The 27990-nt window shown below is 55.3% G+C and overlaps 2 protein-coding genes across 7 annotated transcripts; one reads left to right on the forward strand and one right to left on the reverse strand.

Moving 5' to 3' along the window:
* Positions 1-2476: 2476 nt before the first annotated feature.
* Positions 2477-10453, reverse strand: PRR29 (proline rich 29). The gene is made up of 6 exons (XM_064733357.1): positions 10382-10453; positions 9315-9435; positions 6238-6347; positions 3866-3999; positions 3705-3772; positions 2477-2778 (listed from the first exon to the last, which is right to left on the reverse strand). The coding sequence occupies exons 1-6, from the start codon at positions 10451-10453 to the stop codon at positions 2744-2746; spliced, it is 540 nt and encodes a 179-aa protein (XP_064589427.1). The 3' UTR covers positions 2477-2743.
* A 4271-nt stretch (positions 10454-14724) lies between these two features.
* Positions 14725-27636, forward strand: LOC135458658 (vasoactive intestinal polypeptide receptor 1-like). Of its 6 annotated transcripts, none has more exons than XM_064733920.1 (13): positions 14725-14978; positions 17500-17611; positions 20689-20796; positions 21525-21634; positions 22393-22490; positions 23426-23558; positions 24138-24291; positions 24739-24799; positions 25095-25161; positions 25270-25361; positions 25607-25736; positions 25946-25993; positions 26028-26401. In XM_064733920.1, the coding sequence occupies exons 1-13, from the start codon at positions 14910-14912 to the stop codon at positions 26253-26255; spliced, it is 1410 nt and encodes a 469-aa protein (XP_064589990.1). In that variant the 5' UTR covers positions 14725-14909; the 3' UTR covers positions 26256-26401. The 6 variants fall into 6 exon arrangements, with proteins under 6 accessions (XP_064589990.1, XP_064589992.1, XP_064589989.1 ...); XM_064733922.1 differs by having other exon boundaries at positions 25946-25987; positions 26163-26401; XM_064733919.1 differs by lacking the exons at positions 14725-14978; positions 17500-17611; positions 20689-20796; positions 21525-21634 and having other exon boundaries at positions 21953-22490; positions 25946-25987; positions 26163-26401.
* Positions 27637-27990: the final 354 nt, after the last annotated feature.

The raw sequence follows: 27990 nt of genomic DNA on the forward strand, positions 1-27990 counted from the left end.
TGACAGAGCTGTCCCCAGGCTCTGGCCAGGCTGGAGGTGCCCCAGTTTGACCAGTAACCCCGGGGTTACGTCCAGCAGGGCTGTTGCAATGCCCATTGCTTCACCCTCCCATTCCTCTCATTATTCTCATGTTAAAGCAAAGATTGGGTCACATCCCGAGCCCACCCTTCCTGCCCTGCCCATGCCAGGTGACTCCTCACTCCTCCTCCCCATTCTGTGTCCCTGGGGGGGCCTTTGGGCACCATCTGCTCTCCCATCCATCCCAGCTGTGCTTCTGGATGCCTCCTTTAGTCCCTCCCTGTCACAGACATCTTTTATGGAAAAATCCTTTCCTTAGGATTGTTCCTCCTGAGAAGCTGGGAGGCCTCAGCAACAAAATGCAAACAATGGTTATCTGCTGCTGTGGAATGCAACAGGTGCATCTGTGATTAGTCTCATGTGGTTGTTTCTAATTAATGGCCAATCACAGTCAGCTGGCTCAGAGCCACAAGCCTTTGTTATTCATTCTTTCTTTTTCTATTCTTAGCCAGCCTTCTGATGAAATCTTTTCTTCTATTCTTTTAGTATAGTTTTAATATAATATATATCATAAAATAATAAATCAGCCTTCTGAAACATGGAGTCAGATCCTCGTCTCTTCCCTCATCCTGGGACCCCTGTGAACACGGTCACACCTCCCAGCTGGAGGAGCTGGACCCTCCTGCTGGAATCCACCTGATCCTCCTGCTCCACATCTGGGAGCTCCTCCAGGGGTCAGGCTGGGGAGGATCTGCCCATTGCAGAGCCCAGGGAAGGGACATCCTGCCTTCCACCGGGCAGGGCAGTCCAAGGAGGGGTTTAAGGTGCCTTTTCTGCATCCTCAGAGCTCCAGACCACCGGCTCTGAGGTCTCCTGCCAGGGAAAGGCCTGGAGCCCCCCAGGGCACAGCAAGGCTGGGGGGTGGCACGGGCAGGGGACAGCTCCCAGCACCCAAAAACCTCCTCTGCCCCTTCCTCCTGCTCCCGGGGATCTCAGGGGTCACTGAATTCTGGGGAACTCCAGGATTTCCCTCTCAGGCTGCTCTCCCCACCACAGTCCCCCCAAAAATCCAGCTCTGCCTCTGCTCAGCCAGGAGATCTCAGCCTGGAGCTCCAGCACAGCCCCAGCACCCCCAACCCCTAGAACTGACAGGAACCCCCAGACCTGACAGACCCCCAGCACCCCCTCACCCTGCCCAGACCTGACAGAACCCCCCAGACAAGACAGGAACCCTCTGACCTCACAAAGCCCCACAGCACACCCTCACCCCATAGACCTGACAGAACCCCCTGGACCTGGCAGACCCTCCCAGCACCCTCTCAGCCCCCCAGGCTCTGACAGAGCCCCCCAGACATGACAGAACCCCCCGGACCTGATATACCCCCAGCACCCCTCACCCTCCCAGGCTCTGACAGAACCTCCCAGCACCTGCTCAGCACCCCAGGCTCTGATTGACCCCCAAGCACCCCCTCACCCCCTAGACCTGACAGGAACCCCTAGACCGGACAGAGCCCCAGACCTGGCAGACCCCCCATCACCCCCTCACCCCCCAGACCTGGCAGAGCACCCCAGCACCTCCTCACACCCCCAGACCTCACAGAACCCCTAGAATGCCCTCAGCACTCCAGGCTCTGATAGACACCCCCAGAACTCCCCTCAGCACCCCCAGACCTGCCAGACCCCCCCCCCCCCCAGCATCCACTCACTCCCCCAGGTCTGACAGAACACCACAGACCTGACAGGAACCCCCGGCACCCCCTCACTCCCCCCCAGACCTTGACAGACCCCCCCAAGACCTCACAGACCCCCCAGAACTCCTCTCAGCATCCCCAGACCTGACAGGAACCCCCAGGCTCTGATAGACCCCCCCAAGACCTCACAGACCCCCTCAGACCCCCCAGCACCCCCTCACCCCATAGACCTGATAGAAACCCCCCAGACCTGACAGACTCCCCCAGCACCCCCTCAGCACCCCAGGCTCTGATAGATCCCCCCCAGAACTCCTCTCATCACCCCCAAACCTGGCAGACACCCCCCAAGACCCCCCAGACCTTGACAGACCCCCCCAGGCTCTGACACCCCCCCCAGCACCCCCTCACCCAATAGACCTGACAGACCCCCCCAGATCTCACAGATTCCCCTCCCCCAGCACCCCCTCACCCCCCAAGACATGACAGGAACCCCCAGACCTGATAGACCCCCAGCACCTCCTCATGCCCACAGATCTGACAGACGCCTCAGACCTGACAGACCCCCTCCAAGACCTCACAGAACCCCCCAGGGCTCCTTTCAGCCCCGCCAGGCCCTGCCAGACCACACCCCCCCCCCCCCCCCCCCAGCTCTGGGCACCCCCAGAGCTGAGGGAGCCCCTGCACCTGGGCACGGAGCCACCAGCCCATTACAGATTACACATGCAATTAATGTAATTACAGATGCTTAATTAGCGACAGCAGGGCGCTCTCTTAACAAAGCACAATAATGACAGGCGATGCTGTGCTGGGAGCTGGAGGGACAAATGGAGGTGGGGACCATCCTCTGTCCCACCCCCCGGGACAGCACGGCCTGGAGGGGACTGGGGCGACTCCGGGGCTGGGACAGGGCTGGGACAGCCCTGCCGGGGGGCTCAGAGGGGAAACCATGCCAAGACCCCAAAACCCCCAAACCCCAAAAGCGCGGGAATGGTGGAGCATCCATCCAGGATCTGCAGGGTCCAGGGAGGCAGAGCTCAGAGCCCCCTCTGCTCCTCCATGGTGTAAAACTCTGTGGGGTGGGATGGGATGGGATGGGATGGGATGGGATGGGATGGGATGGGATGGGATGGGATGGGATGGGATCCATAGGATGGGATCGGATGGGATCAATGGGATGGGATGGGATCCATGGGATGGGACAGGATAATGGGATGGGACATTATTGGAATGGGATGGGATCCATAGGATGGGACATTATTGGGATGGGATGATGGGATGGGATAATGGGATGGGATAGGACACTATTGGGATGGGGTCCATAGGATGGGATGGGACATTATTGGGATGGGATGAGACATTATTGAGATGGGATGGGATAATGGGATGGGACATTATTGGGATGGGATTATGGGATGAGACATTATTGGGATGGGATGGAACAATGGGATGGGATAATGGGACATTATTGGGATGGGATGGGATAATCAAATGGGACATTATTGGGATGGGATGGGACATTATTGGGATGGGATGGGACATTATTGGGATGGGATGGGATTATGGGATGAGACATTATTTGCATGGGACATTATTGGGATGAGACATTATTGGATGGAATGGGATGGGATAATGGGATGGGACATTATTGGGATAGGACATTATTGAGGTGGGATGGGATTTGATGGGATGGGATAATGGGTGGGATGGGATCCAAGGGATCCATGAGATGGGATGGGGTAATGGGATGGGATGGGATGGGATGGGATGGGAAAGGAGAGGACGTTATTGGGATGGGATGGGATGGGATAATGGCATGGGACATTATTGGGATGGGATAATGGGGTGGGATGGGACATTATTGGGATGGGACAGGATGGGACAGCATGGAATGGAGACAGGCAGCAGGGAAGCTCAGCCTGGGGTGACAGAAGCCTGAGGGACAGCTGCCCTGTGGGGACCATGGGGACAGTGTCAGTGTCGCCGGGGTGTCCTTACCCTCTGCTGGGGACACACCAGGTCCCACGGTGCCGGTGGCACTGGGGGGCGGTGGAGGGGGCACAGCTCTGCCAGAGAGGAGCAGGGACAGCTCAGTGACCATGGATGGTGTCCCTGGAGGCCCTGCCACACCAGGATGGCACCGAACCCCTGGCACTCACCCCCCTTCCTCGGGTGAGGAGCGCAGGAACCGCACGGGGGGCGGGCGGGGAAGGGTCCAGGGCAGGTAGTGATGGTGGAAAACCACGGCCTCCTCTTCCTCCTCCTCCTCACCCTGTGAAAGCCCCGCCAGCGCCTGGGGAGGGGGACAGAGGCAGGGCTGGGCTGGGGCTCCCAAAGCACCGCTGGCCGGTGTGGTAAATAGGTATGATTGAAACAGCAATCAATATTGATGCAGCAATCAGTATTTGGAAATAATAATAAAACAGTTAAAAGGTGTAATGCCAAGAAAGAAAGGGAGAGGAAGAGTTCCACTCCCCCTTTTCCTGAAGATGTTCAAGGCAGGAAAACCCAAGAGATAACAGTTACTAAAAATTAACAGAAAGAAGGGAAAATCTGGTTGGGTCCCAGGAAAATGCCAGCTATAAGAGATTTATTGCTTTGATGCTTAAATATAATATCATGTTAGTCTTGGCTTACATTATACTGGCTTGGTGCACATTTGTGACCCAAAGGTGAATTAAAGGACATCGAGGAAGAGGAGAGGCCTTCATCAAAAACGACCCCCAAAGACTTGTGTGACCACCAAACCGAGTGGTGGCGCATGCGTGGTAAAGGTGGCGATGAGGGCAGAGGTAGAAGCGTGATGAATCGAAAATGGGAAGAGATGGCATTGACACATGGCATAAAAGGGAGGAATCTTCACTTGGGAAGCTTGTACGTGATGTGGCACGGGTCCCAGAACCCTGCACTCTGTACCCCGCGGTTATCTTTTGCTTATGTGCTATTATTGGAACCAAATTATCACTTATTTTTAATTGAATTATATTGTCAATATTTCAAGTGTATCCAATTTTATATATTTTCTAAACTATTTAATTAAAATTGCTGCTACCTCTAATATTATTTTGCCGCAGACATCTTTTTATGAAAATCTTTTTCTTAGGATTTTTCTTCCTGAGAAGCTGAGAGGCTTCAGGAACAAAATGTAAACAATGGTTATCTGCTGCTGTGGAATGCAACAGGTGCATCTGTGATTGGCCCATCTTGAATGTTTAGAATTAATGGCCAACCACAGCCCAGTTAGCTTGGACTCTCTGTCCGAGATGCAAACCTTTATTATTCATTCCTTTCTATTCTTAGCTTAGCTAGCCTTCTGAGATGAAATTTTTCCTTCTATTCTTTTTAGTATAGTTTTAGTGTAACGTATATCATACAATAATAAATCAAGCCTTCTGAACATGGAGTCAACATTCTCATCTCTTCCCTCACCTGAAAACCTCTGTGAACACTGTCACATTATTTGGTTTTTTAAATGATGGAATAATTGGGCAAACATAACACCGGGATCGCACCCGGCGGCTCCTGCTGGCTGGGCTCGGTTCCAACAAAGCCCCAGGGGGACACGGGGGGTGGCAGCCCCACAGATGGGACCAAAACCCCATGGGAAGAGCCCTTTGATCTGCTGAGAGCCATTTGGGCAGGGTCCAGTCCTGGCCAGCCCAGCCCTGGTGGCACTGGGAGGGCAGGGCTGGGTGCCAGGAGGTGCCAGCTGGCAGCGAGCTCAGCAGCTGCCACAGCCCAGCCCTGCCCCAAAAGCTGCATTGTTCTCCCCGAGGAGATGAAATGTTGTGGTTTGAGATGGATTTTTAAATGGCAGCCCCTGCAGAGCTCTTGATGGGTTGGGCTGTGTTTCCAGAGGGTCCCAGCTGGGCAGAGCCTCTGCCCAAGCCTGGCTGCTGTCTGAGCTGTCAGAGCTGGGCTCCAAACAAAGCCCCAAAACCCCAAAGGGCTGCTCTGATCTGGGCTGGGACCACCCAGGTGCTGCCCTCACAGGGTCCCAAAGCAGGACGTGGGACCCTGAACAGCCCTGGGGTCTCTCTGCTTCCTCTTTGTTCCCTCTGCCCCCTCTTTGGTCCTTTTCCCCCTCTTTGGTCCCTCTGCCCCATCTTTGGTCTCTCTGCCCTCTCCTTGCTCCCTTTCCCCCTCTTTGGTCCCTTTGCCCCCTCCTTGGTCCGTTTCCCCCTCTTTGGTCCCTCTGCCCCCTCCTTGGTCCTTCTGCCCCCTCTTTGCTCCCTTTTCCCCATTTTTGCTTCCTTTGCCTCCTCTTTGTCCCCTCTGCCCCATCTTTGGTCCCTCTACCCCTTCTTTGGTCCCTTTGGCCCCTCTTTGGTCCCTCTGTCCTCTCCTTGGTCCCTCTGCCCCAAATTGGTTTCTTTGCCTCCTCCTTGATCCCTTTTCCTCTTTTTGGTCCCTCTGTCCCCTCTTTGGTCCCTCTGCCCCCTCTTTGCTCCCTCTGCCCCCTCTTTGCTCCCTCTACCCCATCTTTAGTCCCTTTGCCCCCTCTTTGTTCCCTCTGCCCCCTGAGCCTCACCTGGGCTGGGGCTGTTCCTGCCCCGAGGGGCATCAGAGCTGCCATGGCCAGGCCGTGCATCAGCAGCTGGTGCATTTGGGAGCCTTGGATCAGCATCAGCTCCATCAAACCTGCCCGAGGATGGGAGATTGTGCATCAGAGAGGGAGTAGAGGGAGCAGGGCCTGGGATGAGTGCCCGGGATGGGGCGGCCCCAGGCTCCTCCCTGTTCCCAAGCAGTGGGAGCACAGCCAGCCTTCCCCCACCCCGCTTTGGAAGCCTCATGTGGTGTTTAAAAATTATTTTGCTTGGCTAAAGCTTGAAAATTGCCATATTTGAGGCTTTTCTTCCTTGCTGGCTCACAAGGGAGAGCTGAGCAGGGACAGCAGGGACAGGGGCTTTGGTCAGTGGTTAATGGGACTGGAGGCTCCAGAGTTTTCTCCCATTCTGGGCAGAGTTTCTGCAGCCCTGGCAGTGCCGAGGGCCTTGGGGAGCAGAGCACCAGGTTCAGAGCATGCCAGGCTCAGCCCTGCTCTGGGCATGAGGGGCAGAGTTGGGGAAGATGGAACAGGAAAGCCTTACAAATATGATTGCCTGGCAAAAGATTTTGAGAATATGGAAACTATAAGCAAGATTGAAATGAAAGCAAGCTTTGAGACACCTCAGTTACTGAACAACTGGAAAACAATTGTGTGACCAGCTGAAGGTAATCCCCTTTTCATGGAACAACACCCTCTGCTTGCAGACAGGCCCAAGGGTCAGAGCAGACCCTACAACTTGGCAGAAGGGGCCCAAAGAGGAGTTTGTAGGGTTTAAAAGGTAACACAGTATGGTAATGTAAGGATTCTTACAGGCTGTATGGAAATGCTGTAGAATTTGCATCTTGTACTAGATTGGTTAGTGAGAATCAGAATATTCAACACAGAAGAAGATTTATTGTATTGGAATGGGAACCTCGCTCTCTTAGCTCTTGCCGTTTACGCTCTTACCCTTTTACTCTCTCACCCTCTCATCCTCTCTCCCCCTCTCTTCTCTCAGCCTGCTCTGAGCTGTGGCTGCAGCTCCCAGCAGGGCCCTGCACCCAGGCCCTTTGCAATAAACCCCAAATTCCACAGCCTGGCTGCAGAGATCTCTCATCTCTGTCCATCCTGACCATCCTACCCCTGATGCTCTTACAGGACAGGAGCTGGGGGTGAGCCCAGGACTCCAATCCCCACTCCTGGGATCCAGGAGGAGCAGGGTGGGGATGCTCAGTGCCCCCTCAGCTCCTGCCTGCTACCTGTCCCCTTGGCTGGAGGCCACATTGAGGGTGTGAGGCTGCTGAGGCCTATCCACACGGAGAAAGCCCCAAATCTGCCTCTGTACCCCAGAAAAACACCTCCATTTTCTGCAACTGTGAAATTCCCATGGAAAATTCTTATAAACCTGCTGGAAACCCCTGAGATCCTGCTGGCTTCATCTACCCTGAGCAGCTGTGGCTGCCCCTGGATCCCTGGCAGTGCCCAAGGCCAGGTCTTGGAGCACCCTGGGGCAGTGGATGTCCCTGCCATGGCAGGGGTGAAACTGGACAGGCTTTGAGGTCCCTTCCAGTCCAAACTATTCTGGATTCTCTGGAGTAAAAAAGGGTTTGGACCACCCCATAAGGGCTCCAGAGGTGCCAGGCTGGCTCCCAGGACACAGGAGGTGGCTGTCCCTGCAGGCAGGAGCACCCCAGCACCTCTGCTGGACAGGTAGTACCCCAGGGACTGAACTGGGGTGGGACACGGGGTGGTGGCAGCTCTGGGTGGGTGCATCCATCACACCGGGGTCAGCCTGGCTCCATTTGCTTCCACCCTGATTTGCAACATCCTTTTCCCTCCGATTTTTAAGGATTTCCTCGGATTTTTAAGGCTTTCCTTGGATTTTTAAGGACAGTTCCATCTTCCCCCCTCTCCATAGCACAAGGTGACTCTGCCTGTGGTATGTCCCCAGTGATGACAGCTCTTTGTCCCTGATGTCCCCATTGACCACAGCCCCTGTCCCTGCTGTCCCTGCTGTCCCCAGCCCTGTCCCTGCTGTCCCTGCTGTCACCACAGCCCCTGTCCCTGCTGCCAGCCCCGGTGGGTGAAGCCCCTCCAGGCAGGGGCACAGCCCAGGGTTCCAGCCCCTCTTAATCCCACCCTGCAGTTCCAGCAGCCTGTCTGTCACACCCCGGAGTTCCCTGGGGATGGATGGATGCCAGCAGGAAATGGGGATTTTGAGAACAAAAACAACTGAATTTTGAAAACCCCCAAAAACAACAAACAAACAAACAAACAAACAAACAAACAAACAAACAAACAAAAACACACCACCAAAAAAACCCACAACAAAACCAAAAAAACAACAGCAACAACAAAAAAGACCAGAAAAAAACAAACCGAACCAAACAAAAAAAAACCAACAAAAACCAAACAAACAAAAAACCCCAGAAAACACCCAAAAACCCCCAAAAACAACGAAAAACACAACAAAAACAAAAACCCCACAACAAAAAACAAACAGAAAAAAACTCAAAAAACCACAAAAAACCACCAAAAATCAAGCAAAAGAAAAACTCACACAAACAAGCAAAAACAACCAAAACCACCTCAGAAAACAACAACAACAAAAAAACCATAAACAAACAAAAAACCCACAAAAAAAAACCAAAACCACAAAAAAACTAGGAAAAAACAAAACAAAACAAAAAACCCCCACAGAAACCACAAAAAACTCCAAAACAAAAAAAAAAAATCAACAAAAAACCCTCCCCCCCCAAAAAAAAAAATCAGCAGAACAACCAAAAAACCCCCAAAACCTAAAAACTGTTCCCCGGGAGCATCTTGGAGCCGAGTGGATAAAAGCCCCAAAATTCTCAGTCCGTGGGGCTGAACGCCCACCCAAGGAGCCAGGGATGGATGGGCACGGCTGCGTGCGGCTCTGCCCGCTGCTCTCCCCTGGGAAGGGCCGGGATCTGGGATCTGGGATCTGGGATCTGGAGAGACTGAACCCGGCCCGGTTCGGCTCTGCCCTCCCCGGTTCTGCCCCCACGAACCCGGCCCGGTTGGGCTCTGCCCTGCCCGGTTCTGTCCCCACGAACCTGGCCGGGCGGGCGGGGGTCCCGCGGGGGCGGCTCCGGGCCCGGGCAGCTGCTGCAGGATCAGCACCGGGCACCAGGAATGCTCCGGGAACGCTCCGGGGGCCGATCCCGGGGCGCGGGGCTGCGAGGGAGGAGAGGAGGGAACACAGGGATTGTGAATTCAAGGGTTAATGCGGAGTCCTGGCAGCGGGACACGGGGGACAAGGGGGACATGGCTGGGGACAGGCGGGATCGGGACAGTGATGGGGGCCTGGACAGAGGGGAGACAGAAGGTGTGCAGGAGACAGGGTGGGGACAGGGGACTGGGGGACAGGACAGAGGAAACTGTGATGGTGGCAGGACAGGGGGAACAGGGATGGGGACAGGACAGCAGGGACAGAGGGGGCAGTACAGAGGGGACAGGGGTGGCAGGACAGGGGGAACTGGAGATGGAGGCAGGACAGGGCTGGTGGCAGGACAGAGAGGACGGGAGTGGTGGCGGGACAGAGGGGACATGGCTGGGAGCAGGCGGGATCGGGACAGGGCTGGTGGCAAGACAGGGGGGACGGGGCGGTGGCGGGACAGGGGGGACAGGACGGAGGGGACAGGGATGGGGGCAGGACAGAGGTGGTGGCAGGACGAAGGACATGGTGGCGGCAGGACAGAGAGGACGAGGCTTGGGGTGGGACAAAGGGGACTGGGATGGTGGCAGGACAGAGGGGACAGAGCTAGTGGCAGGACCGGGGGGACTGGGGTGGCGGCAGGATGGAAGGGACATGGGTGGCAGGACAGAGGGGACAGGGCTGGTGGCGGGAGGAGCGGGTGGCCCGGGGGAGCAGGACAGGGGCCCTGGAGATGGGAATTCGCTCTCCCCTGTTTTTCCAGGGACAGCGCCCTCCCACCTTGGGTCACTCCCAGACCCGCAGTGTCCCCACCCCTGGGGACAGGATCCGGGCACCTTTCGGGGTCTGCAGGGCGCTTGCAAAGCCCGGAGCCCACCCAAAGCCCCGAGCCCACCCAAAGCCCCTCTCCCAGCCCCTCTCCACCCCTATCCCATCAATCCCGAGGCAGGAGCGCTCCGGGCTCACCCCAAGGACGGGGGTCCCTGCCCGGGGGTGCCCCCAGAGCCCGCGGGGGCCCCGGGCCGCTCCCCGCTCCATGGCTCGGGATCGTCTCCAGGGCTCCGGGCAAACAAACCCGGCCCGGGGAGGCTCGGCCGTGCCAGGAATGTCCCGGGCGGCTCCTCCCGGCGGGAAATGCCCGGGAAAGGCCCTGGGGACACCAGCCCTGGCTGAGACTGCGTCCCCACGGGCTTGGCCTGTCCCCGAGTGTGACAGCGATCACAGGGGTGCCAGCATGAAGAGACGAGGATCTGACTCCATGTTTCCGAAGGCTTGATCTATTATTTTATGATATATATTATATTAAAACTATACTAACACAACAGAAGAAATTATTTCATCAGAAGGCTGGCTAAGGATAGAATAATAAGGAATGATAACAAAGGCTTGTGACTGACCGAGGCAGTCCGGACAGCTGGGCTGTGATTGGCCATTAATTAGAAACAACTGTGAAAAATGCATGTATTTTATGATTGTCTTTTCACAAATATTCAAATGAATATTATATGTATCGTGTTAGAAAGTAATGCTGTATTAATTCTCTTAAGTACTGTGTTAAATATAGTTTTAGGTTATAAAAATTGTTAAAATAGAAACTATGCTATGTGAGATACCTTTTTTAAAGACAGGATTCCCAGCGAGACAGCAGCCACAGGACACCTGAATCTTTCAGAGAAAAGGTATTTATTGCTCCATTATCAGAAGAAACGAACTTCTTCCCCCCTCAAAGGCGCTGTTAGGATTCGGAGGAAGAAGTTGACACTGACCAGACAGAATCCTGTGTTTGAATGGAATTTATGCATCATGTATGAAATGTATGAATATGCAACAGACTGTTGCTTTTAAGGGTTAATCCTTTGTTAACGGGTGTCCTTTTTCGGGCTCCTGCTGCCCAGAAAAAGGTACCCAGAAGTCCATAACTCTTTGTATTTATTGTCTCATATTGTCCTAATTCAAATTGTCCAAATTGTTATTGCCCTAATTGTGTTACTATTTTCATAACCATTTTATTACTATTAAACTTATAAAATTTTAAAAACAAGTGATTGGCATTTTCCACATTATTTTATGGTATAGATTCTATTAAAACTGTACTAAAGCATAGAACAGATGCTGGGGAACACATCTCTCCCAAAACTCTCATTCTGCCCCAGAACAGCACTGGAGACCCCCCCAAATTCCCCCTCCAGCCCCCAAATCCCACCTCCAGCCCCCAAATCCCCTTCTCCCCCCGAGCCCGGCTGCCTCAGCCCCTCCCTTGGCTCCAGTCCGGGCTATTTTCTGCTTGACTGAGTTTTTCTCTCTGTTCCTGATTTTCCCGACCCCCTCTGGATTGCTTTTCTGCCTTTTGTTAGAATCCTAAATTCCCATTATTTGCCCATTTAATTACCGTGCTACTTCCTGCCCGTTTTGGCAGAGCCGGGCTGGGCTGATCCCGATCTATCTCCCCTGAGGAGGGGCTCAAACACCGGGATGGGGGTGAGGAGTGCCAGGGAGCCTCGTGCCAGGGACAGGAGGGGTGACAGGGACCTGCTCGGGATGTCCTCAGCACCCCAGGGCAGCCTGAGCCCTCTGGGGAGACATTGCAGACAGAGAGGAGGAGGAGGAGGAGGAGGAGGAGGAGGAGAAGGAGAAGGAGAAGGAGAAGGAGAAGGAGAAGGAGAAGGAGAAGGAGAAGGAGAAAAAAGGAGGAGGGGAGGGAATTTGGGAAGTTTTCTGCAATGGGATCAGAGGGATCCCCTGCAATGGGATCAGAGGGATCCCCTGCAATGGGATCAGAGGAATCACCTTGAATGGGATCAGTGGGATTTCCTGCAATGGGATCAGAGTATCCCCTGCAATGGGATCAGAGAGATCCTCTGCAATGGGATCAGGGAGATCCAGCCCCTCTCTGGTCATCACCAGCTCTGGCAGCACAGCAGGACAGAGGCGGGCAGGGCATGGGGGCGGCTCAGGCCGGGAGCACCGGGAGGGGAGGGGAGGAACCGAGCCCTGAGCTGCCCTGGAGGTGACAGCACATCCCTGCTGCCGCTTCCCTTCCCGGACACCGAGAGATTCCCAGAGTGAGCAAACCCCGGCAGGATCAGCCTCGCCCGAGCCTCGGGGGAGATGAGGAAATGCTGTGGCTGCGGCACCGCATTCCCCGAGCTGCTGCTGCCTCCCAGGGGCTCCCAAAAGCAGCCCAGAGCAGATTGTCACTGCACACTGGGACAAACCCTGGCAGAGAGGGAGCTGCTGTCCCCTGGACTGCCCACCATCACTGTCACACTCAGGGCACACCGCTGGGGAAGCTCTCTGCGTCCGGAGCCGTCAGTGGGTTTAAGCTCCTGTCCTGGTTTTACATGAGAGTAATAAAATGGTTATAAAATAGCAATATAATTAGAGTAATAAAAATGTGGACAATTTGGGTGTGGACAATATGAGACAATAAAGACGAAGAGTTACAGACAGTCCAGGTACCTCTTTCTGGGCAGCATAAGCCCAAAAAAGGACACCCATTAACAAAGGATTAACCCTTTAAAGCAACAGCCTGTTGCATATTTATGAACTATAATTATTTTGAACTATAACCACAAAAATCCAGTTTCCCTTCCCAGGAGGTCTCACGCTGCCACTGCTTTGATCGTCATCGTCCCCAAGCTGTCACCAGCCTCCTCTTCCTCGGAATTCCTCTTCCCAGATTTATCTCCTTCCATAGAGGAAAAGCCCACAAGATGCAGCTGGCAGGGGCGGGGAGGCAGCTGGCACTGGCACATCCCGGTGGGATGGAGGCGGCACAGTCGGCGATCCCAGCCCTCCCTCAATGAGCGTTTGTCACCTGCAGGAAGAGCCCTGTCAGTGACTTCCTTTGATTTGGAGACGCCTGAGTCACCCCGAACTGGCGGCAGGATCGATGGGAACGCCCGGGCCAGCCTCTGGGGGCATTCCCAGGGTACCGGCGGGGACACAAGGACCGGTCCCGCCACCGGGCCGTGCTGCCACCCCGCAGCCATGTGCCCGAGGCAAATCCTCCTTCCCTTCCCTTCCCTTCCCTTCCCTTCCCTTCCCTTCCCTTCCCTTCCCTTCCCTTCCCTTCCCTTCCCTTCCCTTCCCTTCCCTTCCCTTCCCTTCCCTTCCCTTCCCTTCCCTTCCTTCCTTCCCTTCCCTTCCCTTCCCTTCCCTTCCTTCCCTTCCCTTCCCTTCCCTTCCCTTCCCTTCCCTTCCCTTCCCTTCCCTTCCCTTCCCTTTTTTCTGTCCCCTCTGCTCATCACCACTGTCACTGTCACCAGACACGGCCGCCCCAAATGGGACCCTAAAAGTCTCCCCAAAATTGGTGATGGGACACCCAGAGACTCCCCCAAAACTGGGAATGGGACCTCTAAACATGTCCCCCTAATATTGGGGATGGAGCTCCCAGGAAACCCCCCAAAGTCTCCCCAAAACTGGGCATGGGAGCCACGGACACTCCCCCAAGGGTATGGGGAATGGGACTCCCAAAAACGTCCCCTAATATTGAGGATGGGATTCAAAAATCTCCAAAAAGTCTCCCCAAAATTGAGGATGGGACCCACAGAGACACCCCCCACAACATCAGGGATGGGTCCCCTAAAGTCTCCCCTAAAATTTGGGCGGGAACTCCAGGAATCCACAAAAATTTCCCCAAAAATGGGGTTTGGAACCAGAGAAATTTCCTCATAATCTCCCCAAAACTGAGCGGGGACCCGAAAGTCTCCTCAAAACTGGGTACAGCACCCCTAAATTCTCCTCAGAATTGGGGCTCCCATTACTAAAATAATTAAAATTGTGACTTTTGAGTCAAAATTCTCCTTGCTGAGGGGGCTGGGACTTTCCAGCAGAGAGAATTCTATACATGGATTTATTTTACATATTCCCAATACATATTTATATGGATTTTATCCATATTTATATATTTACAGATGCAGAATTTTTTTTTTCCTGTAAGAACGGCCCAGGTGATGCTTGGGGCCAGCAGAGCCACCCTGGGGACAGCAGAGCCATCCTGGGCCACTGGGACCACCTTGGGGACAGCAGAGACACCTTGGGGACAGGGCTGGAGGGACCGTCCCTGTCCCCGCCAAGGGATGTGACCTTCGCACCCCCCACCCCATTCCCGCAGCCTTTCTCCAGATGTTTTCCAGCTGTTCTCCATCCCGGCGGCCCCGAGGGGCCGGGAGGGGCTCGGTGTCCCCCTGGGGGTCCCGAGGTGCCGGGGGGGCAGCGCCAGCCCGGGGTCCCTCCCGAGCTGCTCCATCCACGCCGGCGGAGGGAGGAGCCTCCGCATCCCCGAGCGGTGACACCGAGCCCGGCGGAGAGACGGCGACAGGGACAGCACGGCGGGGACAGGGGCAGAGAACGATCCTGCGGGACACAGGACAGGACACAGCAGAGGGCAGGGAGGTGCAGGGGCATTCCCCGAGCCCCGGGCCGTGAAGGAGCAGCCGGGCTGCCCCCAGACCCTCCTCGGGGACAGAGACGGGACCCCGCTGCCTCAGCCATGGGGGGACCCTGGCAGACACCCCGGCCCCGCTCGCTGCTGCTGCTGCTGCTCCTGCCCACGCTCCAGGTGAGCGACCCTGGGGACAGGATGGGGGGCACCGGGAGGCCCCCATGCCAGACACCTGTGGGGTTGGGAGCAGCGAGGGGTCCTCCTGCCCCGGGTGGGGGTGCCCATCTCATTATCCCATCCCATTATCCCATCCCATCCCCATCTCTCATGCTCCAGACCTGGGGGATGCCCTGCCAGCCCCTCTTTGGGACTTTCTCACAGCTCCCGGGGACAATGTGGTGACAAAGGTGCTGCTGGGACCCAGGGCAAAGGTCCCGAGGGTTCAGGTCCCAGGGATGATCCCTTGGGAACGGGTCCTCCACCCCACACCACACAGAGCATCCCCAGCACAGGGGTTGGGTGCAGGGGGTGCAGGGGACAGGGACAGCCACGGGTGACCCCCAGGACAGGGCCATGGGCATGACTGGCACCAAATCCCGGTGAAAATGGGGGCACTGGGGCTGTTGTGCTGCCAGAGGGAGAGAAACAGCGCTGGGGTGGTCAGGCTGTGCTGGGGAAAGGGGAGGGAGGGGAAGGGAAAAAAGGGCAAAAAGGGGAAAAAGGGGGTAAAAGGGGAAAAGGGGGGGAAAAGGGGGGAAAAGGGAAAAAAGAGGAAAAAAGAGGAAAAAAGAGGAAAAAAGAGGAAAAAAGAGGAAAAAGAGAAAAAAGAGAAAAAAGGGGAAAGGGAAAAAGGGAAAGGGAAAAAAGGGAAAACGAAAAAGGGAAAGGAAAAAGGGAAAAGAAAAAAAAGAGAAAAGGAAGAAAGAGAAAACTAAAAAAAAGAAAAGGAAAAAAAGGAAAAGGAAAAGGGAAAAAGAAAAAGGGAAAAAGAAAAAAGGGAAAGGGGAAAGGGGAAAGGGGAAAGGGGAAAGGGGAAGGCGAGGGAAAGAGGAAAAAGGGAAAAAGAAAAAGGAAAAAAAGGGAAAGGGAAAAAAGGGAAAATGAAAAAGGAAAAAAAGGGAAATGGAAAAAAGAGAAAAGGAAGAAATTGAAAAGGAAAAAAGAAAAGAAAAAAGGAAAAAGGAAAAAAGGGAAAAGGGAAAAGGAAAAGGGAAAGGGAAAGGGAAAGGGAAAGGGAAAGGGAAAGGGAAAGGGAAAGGGAAAAAAGGGAAAATGAAAAAAGGGGAAGGGGAAAAAGGGAAAAGGGAAGGGGAAGGGGAAGGGCAAGGGGAAGGGCAAGGGGAAGGGCAAGGGGAAGGGAAGCTGGGCTGTGGGAGCACTGAGGGCTTGCAGGGTTTTAGAGGCTGATGGCATCAGGCTCCTTCCAGTGGGGAAACTGAGGCACAGCAGGAATTCCCTGCCCTGCAGGGAGCTCGGAAGAGAGCCCTGCACATTCCCTGCTCCTGCTCCTGGCCCTGCTGCCATAAATAACAAACCAAACCCAGCAGCTCTGCAGCCCAAGAGGGGTGAGAGAAACCCCCTGCCCCATCCATGCCCCCATCACTGGCAGGATGGAGGAGGAGCAGAATTCCTGGGCCTTCCCAGTACTGTGCCCAGAGTCATCTCCAAAACGCCTTTTCCAGGCTGAAATTCCCTTGAAATCTCGTGTTCAGCAGGAAAAGGACACAAAATCTCCTGGGGGAGGTGAGGAGACCCTGAGGAGCGGCTGCATGGCCAAGACAGGGCAGGGCTCAGCCAGGGGATGCTCCAAGGTGCCACATTCCCTGTGTTGGGAAGCTCAGGGATCCGCCCTCATCCCTCTTACAGAAACATCTCTGTTTCTGCAGCTCCTACACCTCTGGCCTCTCACTGAAACAATCAGCAACACAAACCCAGGTGCACCAGATCCCTGTTCCAGACAGCCCTGAACCTGCTGGGATGCTTGGGAATGGGCAGGGATGTGGGAATGGGCATGGAGGGATACATGGGAATGGACATGGTCACTTGGGCATGGGCAGGGATGTGTGGGAATGGCACAAACACCAGGGAATGGGCACAATTCCATTACTCCAATTCCACAATTCCACTACTCCAATTCCACAATTCCAGGGCAGCGGGGGACTGGGATGGGTTTGTGGTCCCTTCCAACCCAAATCCATGATTCCATTTCTATAATTCCATTACTCCAATTCCACAATTCCATGACTCCAATTCCCCAAATCCATGGCAGGTGGAGACCGGGATCAGTGTGTATGAGTGTGTGGTCCCCTCCAACCCAATTCCATTATTCCATTTCTACAATTCCATGACTCCAATTCTAGAATTCCATGACTCCAATTCCATAATTCCATGTCAGGTGGAGACTGGGATGTGTTTGTGGTCCCATCCACCCCAACTCCACGATTCCCTTTCTGTAATTCCATGACTCCAACTCCACAATTCCATTACTCCAATTCCACAATTCCATGCTTCTATTTCCACAATTCCATTACTCCAATTCCACAGTTCCAGGGCAGGTGGGGACTGGGATGGGTTTGTGGTCCCTTCCACCCCAACTCCATTATTTCATTTCTACAATTCCATGATTCCATTTCTACAATTCCATGGCTCCAATTCCACAATTCCACGGTTCTCCTGCCTGCCCTTTCCCCTCTCCAAGGTGCAGGGGACTCATCCCGACTGCTCCATCGTGCTCCACTTCCAGCAGCTGGAGGAGGAATGTCTGCAGAGGATCCGGAGTGAGAGCCCCAGCCCGGGGCAGGCAGGGCAGGGTGAGCCTGGATCAGCTCCCTGGGAGCAGGGGGGAATCCTGAGGGGTGTCTGGACAGTGACCATGGGAGGGGATTGCAGAGCGCGCATGGGTTTGGGATTTCCAGGGAGATGGAGAACAGCACTAAGGAAAGGTCAAGGAGAACCCCTGGAGAGCCCCAGAAATGCTGCTGGGATGGGATAGAGGGGATTGGGGGATGCAAACAACAGCCAGAACTCAACCCTGGTGGGTTTAGGGAATCCTGGAGTGGTTGGGATTGGGAGGGACCTCAAAGCCCACCCAGTGCCACCTCTGCCATGGCAGGGACACCTTCCACTGTCCCAGGCTGCTCCAAGCCCTGCCCAGCCTGGCCTTGGGCACTGCCAGGGATCCAGGGGCAGCCCCAGCTGCTCTGGGAAATCCATCCCAGCCCCTTCATGATTCCATTTCCCAATTCCCAATATCCCATCCAGCCCTGCCCTCTGGCAGTGGGAGCCATTCCCTGGGTCCTGTCCCTCCATCCCTTGTTCCCAGTCCCTCCCCAGCTGTCCTGGAGCCCCTTCAGGCCCTGCCAGGGGCTCTGAGCTCTCCCTGGAGCCTCCTCACGCCCCCAGGAAGGGATTAATGGAATTTGGCAGTGCTGGATTGGTCCCTGCCCCTGGCAGAGTCCCCTCCATTCCCCTGCACCAATGCCAGGCCTGTGGCCACCAGCACCGGGGTCACTCCTTGGTGTCACCACCTCACATCTGCTCCCCTTCCTAATTCAGTACATTTTACTGCCAAACATTTTTTTGAGTGACTCAGTTTTCCCATATCTGGGGTTTTAAATGAATTAACTGGTTGAAAAACCAATTTTCAAGTGCTGCTTTTGGACATCCTTTTTTAAAATTGCATCTCAGTTTCCATCCAAAAGTGGAATGGCCCAAATCCCAGGCAAAAAATTGTCACCTGGAGAATAAGGGATGCATAATTCCAGGGGTTTCATCTCATAGCAGTGGAAAAATTAAGCACTAAATGCATATGAAGGTGCATAATTGCTTAAGTAACTCTGCAGAGATGTCATTTATCCTTCAGCTTAGCAGGGAAAAGCCAAATTGATTGGAAAAGGTCCATTTTGCAACCTGAACTGTGCCAGCCAAGGGGAAGGAACCTCACTGCAGGAAAATATCCGAGATGTGGGAATGCATAATTAATATCTGGGTTTAATCCTGGGGCTCCTGCTGCCCCTGTCCACCTTAGCTGCATCCATCCCTTTCCCTGTTTGCACCAGTGTGGGGAGCCTGACTCCAGGACAGGCTCAGATCCCATGGATGGGGAGGGAGGGCCCTGGGATCTCCTTATTCCTTATTCCTTATTCCTCATTCCATGTTCCTTATTCCTCATTCCTTACTCCTCATTCCTTATTCCCAATTCCCAATCTCCCATCCATCCCTGCCCTCTGGCAGTGGGAGCCATTCCCTGGGTCCTGTCCCTCCATCCCTTGTCCCCAGTCCCTCTCCAGCTCTCCTGGAGCCCCTTCAGGCCCTGCAAGGGGCTCTGAGCTCTCCCTGGAGCTTCTCCTCTCCAGGTGAGCACCCCCAGCTCTCCCAGCCTTTCCTCTTCCATCTCTTCCATTTCTTGCACCATATCCATGGTATCCTCTGGACTATGGGGGCTAAAATTTCAGAGGAGGCCCTGGAGAGGCTCCAAAGGCTCCTCTGGATCCAGGCTGGGAGAGCTGGGGGTGCTCACCTGGAGAGGAGAAGTTCCAGGGAGAGCTCAGAGCCCCTAAAGGGGCTCCAGGAGATCTGGAGATGGACTGGGGACAAGGGATGGAGGGACAGGGCACAGGGAATGGCTCCCACTGCCAGAGGGCAGGGATGGATGGGATATTGGGAATTGGGAATTGTTCCCTGTGAGGGTGGGGATGGGTTGGGATGGAATTCCCAAAGCAGCTGTGACTGCCCCTGGATCCCTGGCAGTGCCCAAGGCCAGGTTGGACGGGGCTTGGAGCAGCCTGGGATAGTGGAAGGTGTCCCTGCCATGGCAGGGGTGAAACTGGATGAGTTTTAAGGTCCCTTCCAACCCAAACCATTCCAGGATTCCCTGCTCCCACAACCCCAAGAAATGAAGTGTCTGCTCTCAGGGATGATCCCAATTCTGTGTTCGCTTCCCTGATCCTCCAGAAAAAAAACCGAGCCCCACTCTGGCATTGTGGATGCAAATCCCTCCCTGCCAGCACTGCCACCCCCAGGCTGAAATCAGAGGAAATTCATCAGCCCTGTCCAGTTCCACATTCCCTGCTGGGAATGGCTCCATGAATAATGTGGATCTGCAGGGTTAATGATGGAGGCTGGGACAGGAGCTGGCCTGCACTGGGATCTCCTTGTCCCATCACAAATTCCCCCAGCCCCAAGTCTGCCTGGCTGTGCTCATTCCCCAGAAAATTGAGAATGATTTAAACAGGAATTCAGTCCTGAATAAGAAAGCAAAAGTTGTTCAATCTTAAGTCATGCAGAAACCCTTGCACGACTTCCTTCTGTCCTTGGGGACACATCCTGAGCTGAGCCTCCAGCAAAAGGAAAAGGGGAAGGGGAAAGGGGAAAAGGAAGTGAAAAGGAAAGGGGAAAGGGGAAAAGGGAAAGGGGAAAGGGGAAAGGGGAAAGGGGAAGAGAAGGGGAATGGGGGAAAAGGGGAAAAAAGGGAAAAAGGAAAAAAGGGGGAAAGGGGGGGAAAGGGAAAAAAAGGGAAAAGGGAAAAATAGGGAAAAGGGAAAAAGGGAAAAGGAAGAAAAGGGAAAAGGAAAAAAAGAAAAGGAAAAAAGAGAAAAGGAAGAAAGGGAAAGGAAAAAGAGGAAAGAGGAAAGGGGAGGGAAAGGGGGAAAAGGGGGGAAAAGGGGAAAAAAGGGGAAAGGGAGAAGGGGAAAAAGGGTTGGGGAAAAAAGGGGGAAAAGGAGGAAAGGGGAAAAAAGGGGAAAGGGAGAAGGGGAAGGGGGGAAGGGAAAGGGGAACTGGGCTGAGGGAGCACTGGGGGCTTGCAGGGCTTTAGAGGCTGATGGCACCAGCAGGGAAACTGAGGCACAGCAGGGATTCCCTGCCCTGGTGTCCTCTCCCTCCCCAGGCTGCCCCACCGAGTGGGACGGGCTCAGCTGCTGGCCAGCCCTGCCCCTGGGCCAGTCCCGAGCTGTCGCCTGCCCCGAGATCCTGAGCGTCTTCAAGAAGTCCAAAGGTTTGAATCCAGCGGGGATCGCTCATCCCACGGCCCCACCTGCCCTGCAAGGGCCCCCAGAGCCACCCCAGCCCTTCCCTCTGACCCCACAGCTCCTGGCTGTCCCAAAATATCCTCGGTGGAAACTGCAGCCCCAGCAGCGACAGGAAAACAGAGATTCAGGGATCCAAATCCTTTCATCCCTATGTGGGTGGAGCTCTTGGGGACCTCATCCTCCATCCTGGTGATACCAAGACAGTCCCCTCACTGCCCTCCTTTCCCATCCCAGGGCTCCTGAGCAGGCTCCAGAGCTCCCACTGGAACATTCCAGCACTTCTTCAGACAGGAGTAATTCGGGAAATGTTGGGAAATGTTTGCTTTGGGGCAGAAACAGCTCAGGAGAGCCCTCACAGGATGACTGAGCACTTTTACAGCCTTAATTCCCAATTCCCTTCCCCTGGAGGGATCTGTGCCTGTTTTCACACCCTGTCCAAAGCTTTCCTGGCAGCTCCAGGCATGGGGCCATGGGATCCAGAAGGGATGGGGTAGCAATGGGATTTGGGAGGGAGGGATGGGGTCTGGGAGGGATGGGGCAGTGATAGGGTCCAGAAGCAGCAATGGGATCCAGGAGGGATGGGACAGCCCATGGGTACCACGCTGCTGTCTCTGTCTGTTCCAGGCCGGGCATTTTGGGGGTGCCATCAGAGGTGACACCCGTGGCTTCCCTGAGGTCCCCCCTTGTCCTGCAGGGCTGATCCAGAGGAACTGCACCGAGTGGGGCTGGAGCCCCCCCAGCCCCCCCTACCACAGCGCCTGCCAGCTGGAGACCCTGGGCAGCAGCAATGACACCGAGGCCAAGGCACGTGGGACCCCTGGGGCTGTGGGGATCTGTCCCCATGGCCCCATATCCCCACGTCCCCATGGCCCCGTGTCCCCATGGCCCCATTTCTCCATGTCCCCACACTGCCCTATGGCCTCATGGTCCCATGGCCCCATGTCCCCACATGGCCCTGTGTTCCCATGTCCCCATGGCCACATGTCCCCATTCCCCCATGTCCCCGTGTCCCCACATGGCTCCATGGCCCCATTTCCCCATGTCCTCATGTCTCAGCGTCCCCATTGTCCCCATGGCTCAGTGTCCCCATTTCCCAATGTCCCCAAGGCCCCATGACCCCACGTCTCCATTTCCTCATGTCCCCATAGCTCTATGTCCCTATGCCCCCATGTCCCCACACTGCCCCATGGTCCCAGGGCTCTTTGTCCCCATTTCCCCATGTCCCCACACTGCCCCATGTCCCTGTGTCCCCATGTCCCCATTTCCCCAGGTCCCCACTTCCCCATGTCCCTATGGCCCCATGTCTCCACACTGCCCCATGGCCCCACGTCTCCATGTCCCCGTGGCCCCATGTCCCCATGGCCCCACACTGCCTCATTTCCCCATGTCCCTGTGTCCCCATGGCCCCATTTCCCCGTGTCCCTGTGTCCCCACACTGCCCCATGGCCAAAGAACCATGGAGATGCTCCTGGGCTATCCCATCACTCCTGTCTGCCCCTGCTCGCCCCACACCAGCCCTTCCCAGTCCCTGTCCCCTCCCTCCACTGTGCTGTCCCTTGCAGAGAGGCCACTTTGTCACCATGAAGGTGCTCTATACCTGTGGCTACTCCACGTCGCTGGCAGCGCTGCTCCTGGCCATCGGCATCTTCTGCTGCTTCAGGTAGGGCTGGGAGCTGCTCCAGGGCTGGAGGGACACAGGACAAATCCCAGCAGGAACAGCTGCCCCCAGCCTGGCCCCTCCTGGAGCAGCCAGGACCCATCCCTGCCCACAGGAAAACTGGGAATGCAGGAGAGGAATGGCAGTCTTGTCCTTCCCTGGTGGCCCTCCTGGGTTCTGGTTTTGCAGATGTCTCTGTGCTGCAGGTTTGGGCTCTCCAGAGGTTTCTGGGATGTTCCCTTAAGGTCCTTGAGCAGCCCCAAGCACAGCACTATTGTATTTGCTGGGAAATGTCCCAACAAAGGCAGGAATGATGCCTCTGACTCCATGTTCTCAGAAGGCAAATTTATTACTTTATTATACTATATTATTTTAAATTATATTATATTATTATACTATGATAATATATATTATTAAATAATATAATAATATTATGTTCATATATATATAAAATAATATATATATTTATTACTATACTATACTATACTATACTATACTAAAGAATATAGAAAGGACACTTACACAATGCTAAAAAGATAATAATGAAAATCTGTGACTCTCTCCAGAGTCTGACACAGCTTGGCCTTGATTGGCCATAGAGTGAAAACAACTCACAGCAGAATCCAATGAAACAATCACCTGTGGGTAAACAATCTTCAAACACATTCCACATGAGCACAGCACAGGAGAAGCAAATGAGATAAGAATTGTTTTCCTTTTCTCTGAGGCTTCTCAGCTTCCCAGGATTAAAATCCTGGGTGAAGGAACTTTTCCAGAGGATGTGAATGGCACACAGCACAACCCTGCCCTTCCTGATTTTAGAGCAGGAAAGCTTCTCCAGAGCTTTGTGACCATCACCAGCAGTGATCCCAGGGAAGGGGACAACAAAGCACCTTCTCTGCCTGTGTTTGGGCCCAGCCCAACTCTCCCTCCTGCAGGAAGCTGCACTGCACCAGGAATTCCATCCACATCCACTTCTTCACCTCCTTCATCCTGCGGGGCACGGCCGTGTTCATCAAGGACAGAGTGCTCTTCTCGGATGAGTCCATTGACCACTGCACAATGTCCACGGTAAATCCCAAAGTGCTCCAAACCCCAGCCCTGGAGCATGGCAGGCAGAGCAGCAGGGGCTCCTTGGGAGGGGGCTGGTGGCACCTGGGGGGATTTGTCACTGCAGAGAGGACAGAGAGGCTGTGGGATGGAGGTAAATTCTGTCCTGGGTGGCCCTGGGCATGTTCGGCACTTCTGCATTTCCATCTATGCACAGAACAAGTTCTGTACTCAAAACTGCTCTGGCCTCAGGCTGGGTGTCCCCAGTGGGGCTAAAGCTCAGCACAGCCCCACCAGCACCAGGTACTGCTCAGATCTGAGCTTTTCAATCAAAACAGGAACCCCTGAGCAAAGACACAGCACTGAGAACACCACAGACACAACCATGGGGTTTTTAAAGATCCAGCCCTTGGTCACCTGCCCATGGGGCACAGGCAGAGCAGAACCTGGTGCAGGAGGTGTGAGGGGCTGGGGCAGAGTCCCTGGGGCTGCACTGAAAGGCCATCACTGAAAGGTCATCACAGGTGTCCTCGAGAGGGTGGACAGGAGGGTGACAGTCCCCTGGGCTGCACCCTGAGCCGTCCCCTCCTCCCCTGGCAGGTGACCTGCAAGGCTGCCATCGCCTTCTTCCAGTACTCAGTGCTGGCCAACTTCTACTGGCTGCTGGTGGAGGGGCTGTACCTGCAGACGCTGCTGCTGCTCACCTTCACCTGCGACAGGAGCTACACCTGGGGCTACGTCCTCATGGGCTGGGGTGAGCCTGGGGACATCCCAGACATCCCTGGGCAGGAACCACCTGGGAATGGCCTGATCCGAGACCCACCTGGCCAGAGTCCAGCATCTCCCCACCCCAACATCTCCTGCATGGCCTTGGTGGGCACCCACCTGCTCCTGCCAGAGCCCAGAGCTGCTGGAAGCGTGGCCTCATCAGGACAGCTCCTCCTTTCTTCCCACACCCACCTGGGGCTGGGAATGCCCATCCCAGGTGTCTGGGTGTGATGGAAGAGCATGGGGACAGGAGAGTGACAGAGACATGGCACCACCACTTCCTTCTCCTGGAGAAGGTGGGACGGTTGTCACCTTTCTGCCACATCCAGAACTGAGCTGGACACGTGTTTCTGGGGACAAAGGACAGAGGGGTGGCACAGGGGCTTCCCAGAGCACTGGAGTGGCCATCCCTGCCTGTGTCCTGTCCTTGCAGGCGTCCCCATGGTCACAGTCGGGGTGTGGGTGCTCACCAGGATCCAGTATGACAACCACGGGTAAGAGCAGGAGGGGTTGGGTCTTTCTGGCTGTCAAACTGTCCCTTGGCCTTGTCTAGGCCACCCCAGCCACGTATCCCAGTCCAAGGGCTGGGAAATGAACCTCTGGCATGGGATGGATGCTCAGGAGGGGAGGACTGGGCCAGCCTTCATTTCAGTGTTATTTCTGTTTTCTGGTGGGTCCTGTGGCAAGAGGGGTGCAAAGGGGTCAGGGGTCTGGCCAAAGAAATGGCAAGGGGACAGCTGGGCCATGTGGGTCCCCATGGGTGCCAGAGCCACCTCTGCTGTCCCATAGGTGCTGGGATGACTACTCCAGTGTGTACTGGTGGGTGATCAAGGCTCCCATCCTCCTGGCCATATTTGTGAGTGTGCTTCCTGAGAGTCCCACCCCAGAACCAGGGTCCCACACTGCCAGGGGACCCATCCAGGGGCTGTGCAGGGCCTGAGACGTGGCCTCCCTCCTGGGACAGGTGAACTTCCTCATCTTCCTCAACGTCACCAGGATGTTGGCACAGAAGATCCGGTGCCCGGACCTCAGCAGAACCCACAAGCAGCAGTACATGTGAGGGGGCAGGGCTGTGCCCACCCTTGGGTGTGGGATGGGGACAGGGCTGTGCCACCCGGGGGTCTGGAATGGGGACAAGGCTGTGCCCACTCCGGGGTCCCAGGGCAGAGAGACCCTCCTGGAGGAGTACAGAGCACAGCCCTGGAGTCTCCAAGAACTGCCCCTCACACAGAACCTCTCCAAGGTTTTGGGGAGGTCTGAGGGGGCATCAGGAGCCCCCAGCCCCCTGTCCCTCTCCACAGGAGGCTGACCAAGTCCACGCTGCTGCTCATCCCCCTCTTCGGGGTGCACTACGTGGTGTTCGCGCTCTTCCCTGAGCACGTGGGCGTGGATGCCCGGCTGTACTTCGAGCTGGTGCTGGGCTCCTACCAGGTGAGAAGGGCAGGGAAAGGCCCATGGCCCCATCCCAAATCACACCAGGAGCCTCTGGAACTCGGGGGTTTGGCCTCTTTTGGGGGAGGGTGCCCCCAAACACCTGGGGCTGATTCTCCAGTGGAAGGAGGTAAGGGCAGGGAGAAGATGAGCACAGAGGGGTCCAGCCCCTTCCCCTGGGTGCAAATTGCTCTGCCTGTCCTCTCCAGGGCTTCCTGGTGGCTCTGCTCTACTGTTTCCTCAATGGGGAGGTGAGTGTGTGTCCCCTTACCCCAACCCCGGGCACCACAGCAGGCATGGGGACACCCCAAGGGTGCCCCAAAGCTGGGGTGGGCAGGGACAGTTCCCCCTCCCCTTGCCCCCCAGTCCCCTCTGTTGGGTGCTGTCTGGCGTCCCTGGGTGCCAGCACTGCCCACGCTGGTGCAGGTCCAGGCTGAGATCAGGAGGAACTGGGGCACCTGGCAAAGGTCCATGGAGAGCAACGTCTTCAACCTGGCCACCCAGGACTTCACAGCATGAGCAGGACAGGAGAGGGGCTGCTGGAGCAGCAGCTCCGTGGCTGCAGCCCCAGAATGACCCAACCACCCTGATTTTGGGGGTTATGGGTCTGACACCCTCAGAGGGAGCAACCAGAAAGACCCAAACTCTGCTCTGATTTTGGGGGTGTTGGGAACAAGCAGAAAGACCCAACTCCTTGTGATTTTGGAAGTTCTGCATCTGATACCCTCAGAGGGTGTTGGGAACAAGCAGAAAGACCCAACTCCTTGTGATTTTGGGGGTTCTGGGTTTGACATCCTCAGAGGAAACAACCAGAAAGACCCAAACCCCCTTGATTTTTGAGGTTCTGGGTCTGACACCCTCAGAGGGTGTTGGGAACAACCAGAAAGACCCAAACCCCCCTGATTTTGGGAGTTCTGGGTCTGCCACCCTCAGAGGGTGTTGGGAACAACCATGGGAGAGGCTCTGCATGCTCGGTGCTGGTGGATCTTGCACCCTGTGGTAGCACCTCACCCCCAGAGCTCTCACTGCTTTAGGGCAGAGTTCCAGGCAAAGAGAAGGGAAATTCTGCACTTTTCTGCCTGAAACTGGGAAGGAAACACAGAAATCCTTCACCCAAGGACAGCTGGTGGGTTTTGTTTGCACTGAAGGAAAAGGAGCAGTGCTGATACTGAAGGGATTCACTGATGGGTGTTTTCCCCTTTCCTTGGTTTACAAAATAATTTCCTGTCTGGGAAGATTCCTAAACACAGCCAGGAGCCCCCTGGGGATGGGAGAGAGGCCAAACCCCAAACCTCTACAAGAGACTCCCCCAAATGGCCTCGGGACCCAGTTCCTCCCCATTCCCAAAAGTCTTCCCCTTCTCCCTTGTGGGTTGAGTGAGCTGGAGATGTTCCTTTGCCAGGAGAGCTCTGCCAGCCCTTTGCTCTGAGGAATGGGACTCACCTGCCGTCCCTGGGGGATCAGGAAGGGTTTTGCCAATAAAATCTCATTCCAAGTCCAGCCTCACTTTTCGGTGTCTCATTTTGCTCCACAAACCCAGAGGATTTGGGACTGGGGGCGCTGCAGGATGAAAACCCTGCCCATGATGGAATTCTTGGAGGTACCTCCCAGGCAATCTCTGCTTTTCCCCTGCCTGCTGAAGCTCGCAGAGAGGAGATGGAGGAGGAAGATGAGGAAGATCTCGAGGTGGGGGCACCACGAGCTGTCCCAAAGGTCCTGGGGTGCCCTCTGGGTGCCCCCAGCCTGTTCCAGCACCATGAACATCCTTCACCCTCCCAGCTGAGCTCCTGCCCTCCAAATGGTGCCTCCAGGAGCGAGAGAGGCCCCAAATGCCCTTTTTCTAAACTTCCTGGCCTCTCCCCTGCTCCTGAGACGGGAGCCACCCGATCCCAGCCTTGCTTCTCACCCTGCCTGGGTGCCACGTGTCCTTCCCTAAATAAACCCCACTTGCTGGCCCCTGTCCAGCTGCTGGATCTCCAGAGATCCCGTCTGGGAGGGCACCGAGAGGGAAACAGAGGCCCAGAGCTGATCTGGGGTGAGATGGGAGAGGTTCCATTAAAAACCCCTGAACCATCAGGAACCCTCCAGAGGAGCTCAGGAGCTGTCAATGAATCCCTGTCTGCAGCAGCCAGGAAGGGACCAGAGGTGAAGAGAACCCTCTCCATCATTAGTGAGGATGGGATGAGACAGCAGCAGACTGAGCAGGACTGGGGATGCTCAGGGGGAAAGCCTGTGTCCATTAAACTTTAAAAAT

This window comes from Zonotrichia leucophrys, chromosome 27 (assembly GCF_028769735.1).
Source record: "Zonotrichia leucophrys gambelii isolate GWCS_2022_RI chromosome 27, RI_Zleu_2.0, whole genome shotgun sequence".
Classification (NCBI taxonomy): Eukaryota; Metazoa; Chordata; class Aves; order Passeriformes; family Passerellidae; genus Zonotrichia; species Zonotrichia leucophrys.

Coding starts and splice junctions, on each gene's coding strand:
- PRR29 (XM_064733357.1), bottom strand. CDS start 10,453: ATGGAGCGGGGAGCGGCCCGGGGCCCCCGCGGGCTCTGGGGGCACCCC. Junction 6,348..9,314: donor ACCCCCGCCCGCCCGGCCAG/GTTCGTGGGGAC, acceptor ATCCTCGGGCAG/GTTTGATGGAGCTGATGCTG. Junction 3,773..3,865: donor TCCTCACCCGAGGAAGGGGG/GTGAGTGCCAGG, acceptor CCTCTCTGGCAG/AGCTGTGCCCCCTCCACCGC.
- LOC135458658 (XM_064733916.1), top strand. CDS start 21,991: ATGCCCCCATGTCCCCACACTGCCCCATGGTCCCAGGGCTCTTTGTCC. Junction 24,292..24,738: donor CTACGTCCTCATGGGCTGGG/GTGAGCCTGGGG, acceptor CTGTCCTTGCAG/GCGTCCCCATGGTCACAGTC. Junction 24,800..25,094: donor ATCCAGTATGACAACCACGG/GTAAGAGCAGGA, acceptor GCTGTCCCATAG/GTGCTGGGATGACTACTCCA.